Below are 16,597 nucleotides of genomic sequence, written 5' to 3' on the forward strand. Positions count from 1 at the left end.
TTTTAGCGTCAACTGTTTCAATTTCAATCTTTTAGCGTCAACTGTTTCAATTTCAATCTTTTAGCGTCAACTGTTTCAATTTCAATCTTTTAGCGTCAACTGTTTCAATTTCAATCTTTTAGCGTCAACTGTTTCAATTTCAATCTTTTAGCGTCAACTGTTTCAATTTCAATCTTTTAGCGTCAACTGTTTCAATTTCAATCTTTTAGCGTCAACTGTTTCAATTTCAATTTATATGTTTCAATCAACTACAAGACTTGACCTATTTCGGACTATGTGTAACCTTATCTAAATTTGGGAGAGGAATATCATAAGGTTACCTTATTTTCTCTTTCTCAATCATTCTTGATGATGTACTTTCCAATTTGGCTCATATTTCTTCAATTTCGTTTCTCATCTCAGTTTTATCTCTGTCTCAGTTCTCATCTCAATTCCTGTTCTGAAATTCGGATCCAAATTTTTGAACTAATTTAGTGATACATTTCTAATTTGTTCACATTCTCCATATCAATAATCTCAATGTAAAAGTGTGTATCACATCATATTTAAGGTTTTCTACACCCTCTTTTCGAGCATCATTGACTGGAATTCTTCGATTTATCATTGATTATTTCTCATAATACAACAAAACTTAATTCAATTTTAATGATACTCACAGTTAAATTACTTCTATAAAAAGTCTTCAAGTCTTCTTCTTCTTTTTCTCCTGTCTTCTTCTTCTCTTCTTACTTCTTATTCTCCTCCTCCTCCTCCTCTTTATTATTCTTCTTCTTCTCTTCTTACTTCTTATTCTCCTCCTCCTCCTCCTCCTCCACCTCCTCTTTATTCTTCTTCTTCTTCGTCTTCTTCTCTTCTTACTTCTTCTTCTTTTTCACGTGTATAAAAAGTCTTAATAATTATTAACGATGTACCTAAGTGATTGCAGTAACGATTCCAAGTATTGTAATATTATTACAAAAATATTATTGTATGAATCAATCAATTATAAATGCACATGGTTCTGTAATCTGTAATATTGATTGTGATATTGAAAGTTGTGCACATTTCACAAATTACAATCTACTGATAACTGGAAATTGCATATTACTCAAATGATTGTCACTTACCTTGGTTGGTATTGCCATTCATAATAATAAGTTCACCCAAGGCTTTTCTCCAGGGCTCAAATTGCCTGAAATCAACGCACAATTTATTGTAAATTTTAAGATTAATTATAAATTTCAGGTTAAATTATAAATTTTTGGTTTAATTGTAAATCTTAGTTTTAGGCCTAAAATCCCCATGGTATCGTACTGAATACTATTTTGGAATGTCATTGTGTTGCAGCCGAAGAGAAAACAGCCCTGAAAAATCAGGAGTTGGAGGATGAGAGGAAGCGCAGCGTGAGATTTGCCGATTTCGAAAAGCTGCCACTGGACATCCGGTTCGAGATGCCAGACTCTGAAGACAGTCTCACTCCCACTTCGGATGGAAAGGAGGAGTGGGAGTCTAATGACGATAAACAACTAGCCGCTGATTTTGCAGGTATTTTCTTCTTCTTCTTCTTCTCTTCTTCTTCTTCTTCTTCTTCTTCTTCTTCTTCTTCTTCTCCTCCTCCTCCTCCTCCTCCTCCTCCTCCTCCTCCTCCTCCCTTCAGGTTAGGGATTTTTTAAATTTTTAAAACAAATATTGATGTAATTTGATTGTTTGGGAAGAGATGTCATGGTATTTCCTCATAATTGAAAGAATAAGGCCCGGTTGCACAAAAGCCTGTTAAATTTTGAACGTAACTAATTTCACGAGAACCAATCTGAGTTTTTTTTTTTTGAAAAGACGGCTTCTCTAATTGGTTCTCGTGGTATTAATCAGGATTTAGATTTAACCGGCTTTTGTGCAACCGAGTTTTGCTAATTCTACTTATCAATCAAGTAGCAGGTAGCCCGTGCTCTGAACTGGGAAAATTTTGTGTTGTAAATTTATTTAGTTAGTTGCAAAATATCCATACGGACAAAAAACGAGCATGAATAGTTGTCACTGTATATTCATTCTGTACCGAACACGTTCACTATCTTAAGCTGGATTCGCAGATATAAATTGCATGCGTCATTGCATGCAATTTATAATCCACTCGACAGCTGATTTATGATAACAATTCTAAAGTCTGATTTTTACGGTAATATTAGTGTACAAAGGAGACTCCTTTTCCTTTTGTATTATCCTTAAAATGTAAAATTTCAAAAAACCTTATGCGTCGACGCAAAGTTCAAAGCAGATGTGTTTGACTGATTTTTTTTTTTTTTAATTGAAATTTAATTAATTATTCGATATAAAATTTTTAATTTTCCGTATGTTTTTTTTAGTGGCCCTTCATACCTGTCAAATTACATGAAAATCTATTGCTGAGTTTCGCTGTGAATGCGGAACATAAATATAATCATATAAACATAAATAAAGACAAAATGCAAAACTGTCGACTTGAATCTTAGACCTCACTTTGCTCGGTCAATTATTTAAATAATAAACTAGTAGTTCTGTGAACAGTGGACCTCGCGCACTTGTAAACCACAGTCTCCTCTAATACTGTCCATCAGAGTAAATTCTGTCCAGTCCTGTCTGTCGTGTCGGCGAGATATCGGTGAATAAACGACTAATGGCTGTTTGGGTTGTTGTATCGACAATGCTAATAATTTTATGTAAACAGCTATTTATGCTACTATCATTAAAAGCTTACCCAGTTGAAAGCAGAGAAAAGTCGGGAGAATGCCTCAATGCATGCAATAATTAATTATCTACACAACAGCTGTTTTTTTCATTAAGTTACATTGAGATATTGAATTGCATGCAATTTATAATCCATCCACTCGACAGCTGATTTATGATGAATAATTGTATATTCTGATTTTTAATCTAATATTGGCGTATGAAGGAGGCTTCTTTTTCCTTTTATATTATTCTTGAAATGCAAAATTTCCAAAAACCTTGTATATACGTCGACGCGCAATTTAAAAAGGAACATACCTGTCAAATTTCATGAAAATCTATTACCGCGTTTCGCCGTAAATGCGGAACATAAAGAGAAATGCAATACCGCCTACTTGAGTCTTAGACCTCACATCGCTCGGTCAATAATAATTAATAGTAATCTTGAATGAAAAAGACTAAGAAATTGTCAAAAAAACCACTGATTTATTGATAATTAGAAAGACCGGTTTCAATTATTACACCATTGTCAATCTCTGATAAACTAAAACTAAATACAAGAGCAGCAGAATTTATACTAGTAGGCGAGTACTGCTATTGGTCGAGGGCATGAACGCCTGCCATAGGCCTAGCTAGACAGTCTCCTCCCACTCAACGGTATGACAAAATGGCGGCTTAAGCAACAGAATCGCCATGATAATAAAATTTACTTTCAGTACAAAATAAGAACCAAGAAAACAAGTGTGAAAGATAATAAAACAAATAAGTAAATGAAAAACTATTGACTAATGTATGCTTACAATTTTATGATAAAACTAAATTCGTAGTGTTGTACTGGTTGAAATGAATCTGGTCATTTAAACCATACTGGGAATTTTCCTTAATTACTCTTGTTATTTCTAAAGCCCCTAGAATATTCAAAGATCTGCCTTTGTTATTAACATGCAGAAACTCAACATTCTCCTCAACTGTGAACTTGTGATTATTTGTTATCAAATGTTCTGCAAAGTTAGATTCCCCATTTTGTTTATTCCAATCTCTGATGTGTTCTTCAATTCTACTTTTGAAACTTCTACCAGTCTGACCCACATAACAAGCATTACAATCATCACATTCAAGTTTGTACACCCCGCTTTTATCCCAAATATCAATTTTGTCTTTACTCCAGCTAAATAGACTATTTAAAAACGGTTTGGTCTTGAAAGCAACATGAAATCCATTCCTCTTCAATTCCCTACCTATCTTATCAGATACAAGGCTTAAATATGGGATTGTTATCCAAGTCTTCTCCCATATCCAAGCCATTTATTTTGTCATACCGTTGTGTGGGAGGAGACTGTCTAGCTAGGCCTATGGCAGGCGTTCATGCCCTCGACCAATAGCAGTACTCGCCTACTAGTATAAATTCTGCTGCTCTTGTATTTAGTTTTAGTTTATCAAAGATTGACAATGGTGTAATAACCGAAACCGGTCTTTCTAATTATCAATCAGTGGTTTTTGACAATTTCTTAGTCTTTTTCATTCAAATTTAAAAAATAGTGAATCTCAGTTATGAAAATTTATTATTCAATCAATGGGTGCTGGGGCGGAGTTGAGGAAGATGGTGGATGATGTCAGGGAGGAGGGGAGATACTTCATGCTGAAGAGAACAGCACAGGACAGTAGGAGTGGCCTTAGTCGAGTGGATTAGATGCTGGCTTTGTAATCCGAAGACCCGGGTTCGAATCCCAGCCGGGGCAAGATATTTTTCTTGGGCCACTCCCGTATTTCGGATGGACACGTTAGGCCGTCGATCCCGGCTGCCTAAAAAGCAGTCGTCAGGTCGTGTCAGAGGCCCTGAAATTGATCCGTTGCGACCTGAAAACTCTGACACCAGACCTGAGCCAGCCAGGTCACACGATATTATTATCTATTAGCACAGGATTGATTGATTGAGTGAGTGAGTACTTTATATAGATTACAATATATACTGGCTTTTACACTTATATACAAAAGCCTACAATACAGCAAAATTATGGATGAATTTACATAATATAGAATAAATGATTTTTGAACTGCATTTCATATGAAAAAAGCAATTGGTAATAGCTATAGATAATATTGTTATGCATCTACATAAATTGGCGGAGCTTTGGACATATCAATGTCCATTCTTCAGAAAGAATATTAAAAATATCCTCCCCACTAACTCTCTACCAAACAGGACAGAGAGGAATGGACAATTTGTCATACCGTTGTGTGGGAGGAGACTGTCTAGCTAGGCCTATGGCAGGCGTTCATGCCCTCGACCAATAGCAGTACTCGCCTACTAGTATAAATTCTGCTGCTCTTGTATTTAGTTTTAGTTTATCAAAGATTGACAATGGTGTAATAACCGAAACCGGTCTTTCTAATTATCAATAAATCAGTGGCTTTTTGACAATTTCTTAGTCTTTTTCATTCAATATGAATAATTACCACAATAACAACTTCTCAACTACACAAAAAGTGAAAATAGTAATCTAGTTCAATAAAGTTTTTGATATTAATTGTTACTGATTTAAGGGAATCCATCTTAATACCTTATTTCCATGATACATACTCACCCTTTGGCGTCCTTGAGAGCAGGATGTATCAGGATGTAGGCTAGCAGTTGCCTGGCCTCCTCTACGTTGGAATAGGTCTGGATGGAGTGGCTTATGACAGAGGGCAACAGAGTCAGATAGCGCTGTTTTGCCTCATAGTTATCAGGCCTGAGCAGTGGCAGATGTAAAAGTAGTTGAGCCATGGCTACTTCCTTCCGTTCCAATAGTAGACTGCCCACAAAACCTGAGAAAAATGAGATAAATCAGATTATTCTACTAAATAAGTTATTATAACAATGGAATGTCCACAAAACCTGTCAAACAATCACAATATTCTATCCAAACAATTAGTCCAGTTATATATTGTGTAATATTACATTTTTTTTTGTTGGAATCGAATCTTCAATTCGAGATCTATGAAACTTTATAGTAAATATCAGAGTCATCGATAGACAGACAAACTTTTTGACTGAGAATTTATTATCGTAAATGATTGTTGCATTGTTCCATGGTGTCACCGAGGCTGGGTTAACAGAATTAATAGATAAATGGTTTATTTAAATCGAGATGATATATAAAAATTTAAAATAACAGTTTCAAAATAAAGTTTTATTGAGAACAAATATAAAATGTGAATTCTAAACTTGTAATTTATAATTTTTTGGTGACGTGTCCGTAACGTTGAGGTGTCTAGAAGCTTTGCTCTTTTCCTGTCCTTCTTCTCTCTGAAACATGGCTGGCTGATGTGTGTTGTAACTTTGTGCTCTCTAAATAATTTTCTATTTAAGTGAATTTATTAATGTTTTAATTTGAGTTTTAATCAGTTTATAGTGTTCTATTTTGTCCGTATATTGCTATTTGTGTGTATACAAGCCAATAGCCACTGTTTTTTCAACTGTAAACTGGATAAGTACTTAGCTCGTAGTAACTTTAAATGCTTAGGCTTGTAAGATATTGTTCTTTGTGTATTTATGTAGTATATTGCCAAAATTCATCTGAAGATTATAAGTTCATTTGCTCTGAAAATTGGATTTCTCATTCATAGGCGATAGATCCATTCATAGTTTATCAAGAATCTATTACATTGGAGCCGACAACTATCCTTAGGTTAATAGGTGTGAAATGCTATCCAGCCGATTTAGGAAAAATTGGTAGCACGGCAATTGTCCAGTTATACATATATGTCCAGTTATACATATATCGATTTTTGGACTCAATTCAATTTCTATTAATATAAGTTAGCTTTCATCAAATGTCTTACTAGCTGTTCTCCCTGTAGTCAATAAATGTAGCAGCAGAAGTCTTCGGAGTAGTTTACAGAATTTAACTTGAGTTATCGTTTAATAATGAATATCGGGGCACCGAGCTTCGCTCGTTATTTATTTATAAACTATTGATAAACAGAACACAATTCTTTAAAATGATTGGAGAAGGACAAACAGGCACAGCCCAAAACTGTTTCTTCCCCGAATTTTGATTTATACACTACTAGCCGTCAGGATCGCTTCGCTCCTCGCTTCGCTCGCCTGCATTTTTCATTTGAGCATTTTTATTATATGTTAGGACGATCCAGTCGGGGGTCCAGACTAAACGTCTGGCTAAACGGATATGGCGAGCGAAGCGAGCCTGACGGCTAGTAATCTATATACAGGGTGTTTCAGAAGTAGTGTCGAGAATTTTAGGGTATTGTACCTGGATGCTAGGAGACTACAAATGTCATATTTGAAGTGTCCAAAACTCAGCGGTTATCCTTATAGCTGCCATTTTGTTTTTTTTCACTTAAAAATTTTTATCTCAAGAACGAAATGTTGTATTGATCTGAAATTGGCATGAATATTTATGCTATAAAGACTCAACTATAAAAAATAAAAAAAAATTTTTCGTTGAAATTTTTCAAAATGGCGGCCATTTTAAATTTTTGATGGCGAATATCTCGAAAACCGTCCATTTTACAGAAAATTTACAAGAGACAAAAAAGTTAGCAAATTTTTTCACGATTCCAATGATACCTAATTTATTAAGATTGGTCGAAGAATAACAGAGAAATTAATTTTTTTCGTACTGCATGCATGACCACTTTTCACCATTTAAAGATCAATATTAATTTTTTTTATAATTTCATGAAAACCGTTCTTATTACAGAAATATACAAGAATAACTTTCCTCCAAATTTTATTTTACATTGAAAAATATTAATTTCACTCAAATCGGTTCACTGATACTAATGCAGCAATTGCTCAAAATGCCGTCCTTCAACTTGATTACACAGTCTGCACCTTTCAATCATGGACCGTCGAACTGCTATAAAAGCATTTTCATCATCTTGAATGGCACCTGCTGCAGCAACCACTCTTACCACAAGGTCTTCTTCGTTCTCTACTGGCGTGCTGTAAACAAGGTCTTTCATATGGCCCCAGAAAAAAAAATCTAAAGGGTTGAGGTCAGGTGAATGTGCGGGCCACGGTACTGGTCCACCCCGCCCAATCCACCGCTGACGATAGGTCATGTTCAGAATGTCCGTAACAACATTTCCGAAATGAGCAGGGGCACCATCATGTTGAAACCAAATATTATATCTGTTTGCAAGAGGCACATCTTCCAAAAGTTCTGGTAGTATGTCTCTTAAAAAAGTTATGTACGTGGGAGAATTCAGACGATTAGGAAGAATGTATGGTCCAATCACGCGATTACCTAAGATACCCGTCCAAACATTCAGCGAAAATCTATGCTGATAACCACGCACTTTGACCTCATGAGGATTGTCTAAGGCCCAGACGTGACTGTTGCGAGAGTTGAAGATTCCTTCTCTTGTAAAGCTGGACTCATCGGTAAATAACACATTTTCTAGAAAATTTGGTTGGATAATGTCTTGCTGAAGAAACCAACGGGCACAGTTTACTCTTGGCTCATAGTCGCGTTCAACCAATGAGTGAACTTTTTGAAAGCGGAAGGGGTGAAGTCTTTCCTTGTTTAGTACACGCCACACAGAAGAAGCACTTGAATTGATTTGCTTTGCAACTGCTCTCGTACTCGTTCTAGGATTGAAATCGAATTTCTGCAATACTTCCTCTTCAAAAGCAACATTTCGAACTGCTCGAGGCCTACCAGCAATTACCCTGTTCCGTTCAAATGAACCAACTTCTCTCAGCCGATTGTGAGTTCTTGTGAAACCTTGTCGGAAGGAGACGGCGATTTGGAAATGCAGCTGCATACATTCTTCTTGCTTCGGTCGCATTGCCAAGAGCTGCTCCATACATGAAGTGAATATCGGTGTACTCCAGCGAACTAAATTCCATTACAATAATTAAATATTTGTGTAGAAGCAACGTGAGAAAATATTGAAACTGAAAATTTAAGATAGAAATAAGACCTAGGAAACGTGAGACTAAGAAATAGGAAGCACTACATCTGGTTCTTTACTTTTAATGAAACAACAATACTTTTACAAGACAAACATTATCATCTGAAAACCATTGTAAAATCATCTGTTTGCCCATATGGAGCCATACCGAGTTTCAAAGCTTCATCTTAAATACATCTGGAATTAAAAAATTAATATTGATCTTTAAATGGTGAAAAGTGGTCATGCATGCAGTACGAAAAAAATTAATTTCTCTGTTATTCTTCGACCAATCTAATAAATTAGGTATCATTGGAATCGTGAAAAAATTTGCTAACTTTTTTGTCTCTTGTAAATTTTCTGTAAAATGGACGGTTTTCGAGATATTCGCCATCAAAAATTTAAAATGGCCGCCATTTTGAGAAATTTCAACGAAAAAATTTTTTTTATTTTTTATAGTTGAGTCTTTATAGCATAAATATTCATGCCAAATTTCAGATCAATACAACATTTCGTTCTTGAGATAAAAATTTTTAAGTGAAAAAAACAAAATGGCAGCTATAAGGATAACCGCTGAGTTTTGGACACTTCAAATATGACATTTGTAGTCTCCTAGCATCCAGGTACAATACCCTAAAATTCTCGACACTACTTCTGAAACACCCTGTATATAAAAGCGAAATGGCACTCACTCACTGACTGACTCACTCACTCACTCACTCACTCACTCACTCGCATAACTAAAAATCTACCGGACCAAAAACATTCAAATTTGGTAGGTATGTTCAGTTGGCCCTTTAGAGGCGCACTAAGAAATCTTTTGGCAATATTTTAACTCTAAGGGTTGTTTTTAAGGGTTTAAAGTTCGTCTTTTAGCATGTATATTCTTCTTCTCCCAATCTCTTAATTATAATTGAAATTTCCATATCATATGTTACTATAGAACTATAATCTAGATAGAGTACCTCTTCGAAACAGTTGTTAACTGGTAACTAAATTAATAATTTTGTCAGGTTGGCATTAAGTTGAGTTGACTTTGTTAGGTTGGCACCAAGTTGGAGATTTAAATGCATTTATCGCGGAAAAATTGATTGGGTACTGCTACTTCAATCCTGGGAATATTATATTACTAGCCGTTAGGCTCGCTTCGCTCGCCATATCCGTTTAGCCAGACGTTTAGTCTGGACCCCCGACTGGTTCGTCCTAACATAATATGATAAAAATGCTCAAATGAAAAATGCAGGCGAGCGGAGTGAGCCTGCTGATCTCATTCTTGGACGATCAAGTCGGGGGTCCAGGGGGCGGAGCCCCCTGGCTAGACGGATATGGCGAGCGAAGCGAGCCTGACGGCTAGTATATAATATTCCTAGGAATAGCTCTGATTGAAGTAGCAGTGCCCAATCAATTTTCCCGCGATAAATGCATTTCAATCTTCAACTTGGTGCCAACCTAACAAAGTCAACTCAACTTAATGCCAACCTGACAAAATTATTAATTTAGTTACCAGTTAACAACTGTTTCGAAGAGGTACTCTCTCTAGATTATAGTTCTATAGTAACATATGATATGGACAATTTTCAATTATAATTAAGAGAATAAGAAGAATATACATGCTAAAAGACGAACTTTAAACCCTTAAAAACCACCCTTAGAGTTAAAATATTGCCAAAAGATTTCTTAGTGCGCCTCTAAAGGACCAACTGAACATACCTACCAAATTTGAACGTTTTTGGTCCGGTAGATTTTTAGTTCTGCGAGCGAGTGAGTGAGTGAGTCAGTCAGTGAGTGAGTGCCATTTCGCTTTTATATATATAGATAAATAGTCCAGAAAGTAGGTTATGTTCCATACACTTGAATTCAGGTTCAATTTTCAGTCCAAACATTCGTAAACAAAATAGTTCTGATTTAGATTATTTACAAACCAAATTGAATAACAAAATAACACTCACTAATCACTTAAAATTGTCAAATAATAATTAACGTTGAAAACTATGATATACTCTAGTTTAGAATGATTATCATTTCATGTCAACAAATTAGATTATTTTGATCAAGTCGATTAAAATTTCTAAATGATATTTCTCGCTGATTGATTACACAGCTGGAAATAATTATGTTTCTCTCCCACACACGCATCTTCTGTTTCGACAGACGACAAAATTATCATCTAATTTTCCAAGGATGAATTTCGGATGATTTTACAGCTGGCTATACGTCAGCTTATGAATTTCGGGGATGCAATATTTTGATTTTCCACAGAATCACTAGCTCACTTTTTACTATCCACAGACGAAGAAAGTCTCAGCTGTTTCAGCCAAGGATGAATTATACTTTTCATGTCCTTCAGCGAGTTTTTCCAGGGATGAGACCTAGTGCAATCGAATTTTCATATCATAAACCTACTATGTTCCAAATTTCTTGAAAATCGTTAGAGCCGTTCTCGAGATCCGTTGGACATAAATAACCAGATATAAAAATATAGAGAAATTACTCGTTTAATATGATAGGATTGTTTTCTAAATTGATCAGATTGTGAGTTGAACTCCTACTTGCCTGGATTATTGGCAGCCTGTTCCTGTAGAGCGAGTTCACTGAACTTGTTGAGGGTGTGGTCAAGCGCAATCGCAATGAACCTGGCCTGGATGGGTGACACCCGGGTGACCATTTTGATCAACGCCACCGCCTGACCAGTCTCGTTCCACGTGTCGAACCATGACACAACCGTCGCCAGCTGTGAATCGAACATCGCACTGCAAAACGACAAAACAGCTGTTAGATCGCAAGGGATCAATAATTGAATTGAATTTATTCCGCCTTTATTGAGGGTGGTGTTAGGACTCTGGGCCCTCTCCACCACACAAGGATGTGGAGGATGATGAAAGAAGAAGATGAAGATGAAAAGGAAAGACAAAGAGGAAGAGGAACAGGGAGGAGAAGCGAAAGAGGGAGAGAAAGAGCAGGAGTAAAGACGAAGAGGAAAGAGAGAACGAAAAAAGAGAGAGAGGAGAGTAGAAGAAAAGAGAAGACAAAAGAGGTGGAAGGAAGAGGAAAAGTAAAGAGAAAGAAGAATAATGAGAAGGAGAATCACAGCGATCAACTATAAGCAGTGGTAGCTCTGTTGAAAGTGGGAACGTGGGAATCCTGTCGTTCTATCATTTTCACCGAGTTTATAAAATGATTATCACTGAGAATCATCAAATGATCAATTAATCCTGATAAAATAAAAAAAGAATGTTGAAGATTAGCCTTTTTTTATAAAAACATTCAACCTGAATAGATTGAAAACCCAACTTACCGATTAAAATTGATCGATCTCCGGAAAGTTGAAGTATTTAAGTTCCACTTTTATTCTTCTCAGGCAGAGACAGAGCTGATTTCTTCACATTTTTCTTACTTGAATAAGAATTGGGTAATTTGAAGAAACCCTAGGAAAGAATCAAAGAAAAAATCAGGATTGCAACTAAGTTCATGAATACGTCAAAGTTTACTTATTGATGAAACAAAAACGAAACCTGTGTGGTTTTTAGATGAAATCCATGATATATACACTAGCTAAAAAAATCTCTTATCTGACTAGGTCTACTACGGTACCTATAATAAGAATTTATATCAAATTACTAGCTTACTAAGTTATAGCTAATAAAAGGAAAAGAAGAATTAATTTGATTTTATTAAACTTGTTTGATTTGTTTTTCCTAAGAAGCCCAAACTTTTGGTAGCCTAGGCATAAATAATTATTGTTGAAAATTACATACAATAGCTTATTTTATTATCAATGGCGTGAAACAATACAGTAAGCTGATCCAGATATGTTAATAAAGCATAGTAGCTTAGATAAGACGTAAATTGATCAGTTTTGTTTATATTACAGTTCAAGAGCAAAAAACCACACAGGTTAGATAAACAAATGCTCCTCATCAAAGCAGTGATAAGGCTATAAATATTATTTCGACTATCATTTAAAATCCAAGTTGAAGAATCTCTAAAGCCGGATGGATATATTCAATAAAATTGAAAGTAATTTAAATAATAAAATATAAATAGGTAGTTTTAGATCTTACCCAAGAATTTTTGTGATCACTTACAAAAGATAAATTGATATGACACTTACCAATATTTGCTGAAGGCTATTTCACATACTAGTAAATACTTATTCACGGCACTTAATGAGTCAAAAACAAAACGTTTTAAATCCTTTTAGAATTTATAAAGGCATTTTATGTCTTCATCTGTGATTGACAACAAAAATTTGCACAAATCACAAAATAACGTGATGGCTGCTCCTTGAATCCTTGATAAAATCCACTGCCATCAGAAAAAGGTGATCTCAATGAGCGCACCAAATGGCGCGTAATCAAACCATTTTCAAAACGGTCCAACAGTCTATCATGATAATTCTTTCAAAATAAAGCGTATAAATCTTTAATTACGCCTCTTATAAAGCATTTTATAAAATAGGCTACCGTTTTGGATCCATTAGTTGATGAATAATTAATATTATTCCTATTTATTCTATTTCATAGCATTTTAATAAGACAAAATTTTGTTTTATAAGTGATTTATTCAAATTATGGAACGGATTAATTTACATTCGATCCTAAAATTTAACCTGAACCATTCATTCACTTGATAGAGAAATACCTTACACAAAATAGTGGCTCGTTGTAATGTTCTCTATGAGCTCTTTGACTTATAACTCGCTGGCGAGCTTTTATTTCAGATTTATTTTGGTTGTGACCAGCTTCCAATACTAAATAATAAATATGCTAATACTTGACACTCTAATACCAACTTACTCTGTAGGCCTACTTTACAATATGTATTGTATAATGTGAAAAAGAGGAACATATCTCTCTATATGTTGAAGATGATTGATCAATATAGGTAATTGATTTGTGTTTTGTCATAATTTTATATAAATAAAATTTATACACGGGATTGAGCACTGCAGAGACCTATTCAAGTGCAGCAAAATTTTGACAGTCATATCGCTCTATATTTTGGAATCAATAGTGCAAGCAAGGAACACAAAACCACACTAAGATCGGATCTTCACATCTACAACCTGCGAAACCAACACAATCTAAATCTACCTCAACACCAACTAAGAAAATATTACAGATCCCCAACATATGCAGAGTATTTTTTCTACAACTTGAAAACCTGAAATCAAACACAGGAAATAGAGTTTTCGTAAAACAGCTCAGAGGATATTTGACTGAACGGCCATACTACTACATAATAGAATAATATTTAGATTATCACACATACATATACAGGAGATAATCCCTAAAATATGACGACTCCTGCAGCCACAGGACTGCTGGGAAGACGGATAAAGTAAAATAAGTAAAGCACGCTTCATAATACCTACCCTCTTTGTTTCTTAATTTCTTCAAAACATATAACATAATAGTCTGTCTACCTTTCCTCACAAATTTGAAAACAAATTAATATACAATACTAGCCGTCAGGCTCGCTTCGCTCGCCATATCCGTCTAGCCAGGGGGCTCCGCCCCCTGGACCCCCGACTGGATCGTCCAAGAATGAGATCAGCAGGCTCGCTTCGCTCGCCTGCATTTTTCATTTTTATCATATGATAGAACAATCCAGTCGGGGGTCCAGACTAAACGTCTGGCTAAACGGATATGGCGAGCGAAGCGAGCCTGACGGCTAGTAATATAATATTCCCAGGATTGAAGTGCCCAATCAATTTTTCCGCGATAAATGCATTTAAATCTTCAACTTGGTGCCAACCTAACAAAGTCAACTCAACTTAATGCCAACCTGACAAAATTATTAATTTAGTTGCCAGTTAACAACTGTTTCGAAGAGGTACTCTATCTAGATTATAGTTCTATAGTAACATATGATATGGAAATTTCAATTATAATTAAGAGATTGGGAGAAGAAGAATATACATGCTAAAAGACGAACTTTAAACCCTTAAAAACAACCCTTGGAGTTAAAATATTGCCAAAAGATTTCTTAGTGCGCCTCTAAAGGGCCAACTGAACATACCTACCAAATTTGAACGTTTTTGGTCCGGTAGATTTTTAGTTATGCGAGTGAGTGAGTGAGTCAGTCAGTGAGTGAGTGCCATTTCGCTTTTATATATATAGATAACTTTCAGGATATGGTCAATGTTATTTTGGTTTTCTTTACCTATATGTTGTACCGGACTCTAACAAGTCAATTGTCAGCAATATGAAAATTATATCATTATTATGTATCTTACCTTTCATATCGTGAATAAACATTACTTTATATTCTTCAATTTTATGTTTAGGACTACGGAAAGTATTGAAACAATTGAATACAATATCAAGTACCCTTTTATTTAATCACAACAGGACTATAGTGATGTCCACGTTATAACGGCAGTGGAGAAATATAGGGGAACAACGTTGCCGATCCTGTCTTGTCGATGCCTTCAATAAACGGTAGGTAGATGATACAGGTTTATTGATGTAGTATTAACTGTTCATTCTCGTTTAAAATAAACAATTATATTTAATTAAGCGAGAAGTTATATTTTTCAATAACTTTATAATAAATTTTTCATAAGATTAAATATTTTGTTAATTAATAATTATGAACTCTACATTGTTAAAAGACGACTGGCAACAGAGCAAAGCGAGACAGAGATAGTGCGATCCGCTTTGTTGAATGGTAGACGATAGCAATACCATTCCTAATCAAACACTGCCATTATAACGTGGACCTTACTAAAGTACAGATCAACTCTTTAAGAGCCTTTTTCAAGTGCAAAAATGGACATTAACACTTGAAAATGGCTCAAGAGATGGAGCTATAGTGAAGTCCACGTTATAATGACAGTATTTGATGAACTTTGTTTTTGAACCTTGTCTATCATTGGACAAAGCCGGTGGTACTATCCTTTTCTAGGTCCAAAACGATGCCAATTATGTTTTTGACAGTGTAGAAATATAATTAATTAATGCAGAGAATCGGCATCGCTATTCTTCTATCTTAATCCACTGCCATTATAACGTGGACCTCACTATAGTTTTGTTGTGGTCAAATAAAAGGGTAGCCTACTTCATATATTCCAATGTGTTTCAATAGCTTTAATCTATGCCCTAGTATTTTTAGATTAGTAGAGGAATTCAAAATAAATATTTTTTACACAGTTTATCAAACATCCATTTTTACTTCGTTAAGCTCTTAGCACCTGATTATCAACTAAATAACATAGATAAAATAATTTCTTAAATAAAATCATACAAGTAATCAACAGTTAGTTAGAGAACCTTCAACATTTCAACATCTTTCAAGATCGGGGAAGTAGCTTGGAACGTCTGGTGTTGCACAAGTTTCTTGAAAGCTCCGGACTCATCTCTCATCAGTTCATCGTAAGTTCCCACTTGTGCCACAGTTCCATCCTTTAACACGGCTATTTGATCTGCAAAACAAGAAAATTAATTTTTCCTACAGTTACGTTGAAAAGTGGCCATTGCTGCACTGATTACAGAACGCAAAGAATCACTTTTCCGCTCTAGTGCGGCAAACATTTTTCTGCACTCCAGATTTGCAACATGGCAACGCAAAATACTTAGTAAGTTATATGGAGCACCAGTGCAGAAAAATCAAAATGAAGTTGGTAACAGTGACTGCTGTGGCTGCTATAGTGAGCAGACGTGCAACCAAGCACAACGCGCTAATTATTATTCATTATATATTATAACCAAAGACAACATTTTTATTCAATTTTACAATAAATTAAGGTTTTTATCAATAATAAAATTACACAGAAAAACATTTGATGCATTTCAGGCAATTTTACCCATAATTACCCACTTTTCATATTCAATGGTAATTGTAGGAAAAACTTAATGTGAAATACGTGCGCAAAGTTCCTCTGCTGCACTCAAGAAACCATTCCGCCCTCGCCTACGGCTCGGGCGTAAACGTTTCTTTCGGTGCAGCAAACTGTCACTTTGCGCACTAGTTGCACAAATAACTATTAAAATCCAAATGAAAACATTTATTT

The 16,597-nt window shown here is 35.2% G+C and overlaps 2 protein-coding genes across 2 annotated transcripts in view; both read right to left on the reverse strand.

Moving 5' to 3' along the window:
- The window catches only part of LOC111049327 (protein Smaug homolog 1), a 28,341-nt gene extending 15,500 nt beyond the window's left edge, over positions 1-12,841 (reverse strand). The window contains exons 1-5 of the mRNA XM_039438451.1: positions 12,695-12,841; positions 11,879-12,008; positions 11,137-11,333; positions 5,265-5,487; positions 1,107-1,171 (exon numbers count right to left, since the gene is read on the reverse strand). Of these exons, the coding sequence (XP_039294385.1) occupies positions 1,107-1,171; positions 5,265-5,487; positions 11,137-11,329 (481 nt within the window). The 5' untranslated portion in view covers positions 11,330-11,333; positions 11,879-12,008; positions 12,695-12,841. The remainder of the gene's footprint in view (positions 1-1,106; positions 1,172-5,264; positions 5,488-11,136; positions 11,334-11,878; positions 12,009-12,694) is intronic.
- A 2,896-nt stretch (positions 12,842-15,737) lies between these two features.
- The window catches only part of LOC111053631 (ATP-binding cassette sub-family B member 10, mitochondrial), a 37,300-nt gene continuing 36,440 nt past the window's right edge, over positions 15,738-16,597 (reverse strand). Inside the window, 1 exon segment of the mRNA XM_039438452.1 lies at positions 15,738-16,009. Within this exon segment, the coding sequence (XP_039294386.1) occupies positions 15,849-16,009 (161 nt within the window). The 3' untranslated portion in view covers positions 15,738-15,848.

This window comes from Nilaparvata lugens, chromosome 11, assembly GCF_014356525.2.
Source record: "Nilaparvata lugens isolate BPH chromosome 11, ASM1435652v1, whole genome shotgun sequence".
NCBI lineage: Eukaryota > Metazoa > Arthropoda > Insecta > Hemiptera > Delphacidae > Nilaparvata > Nilaparvata lugens.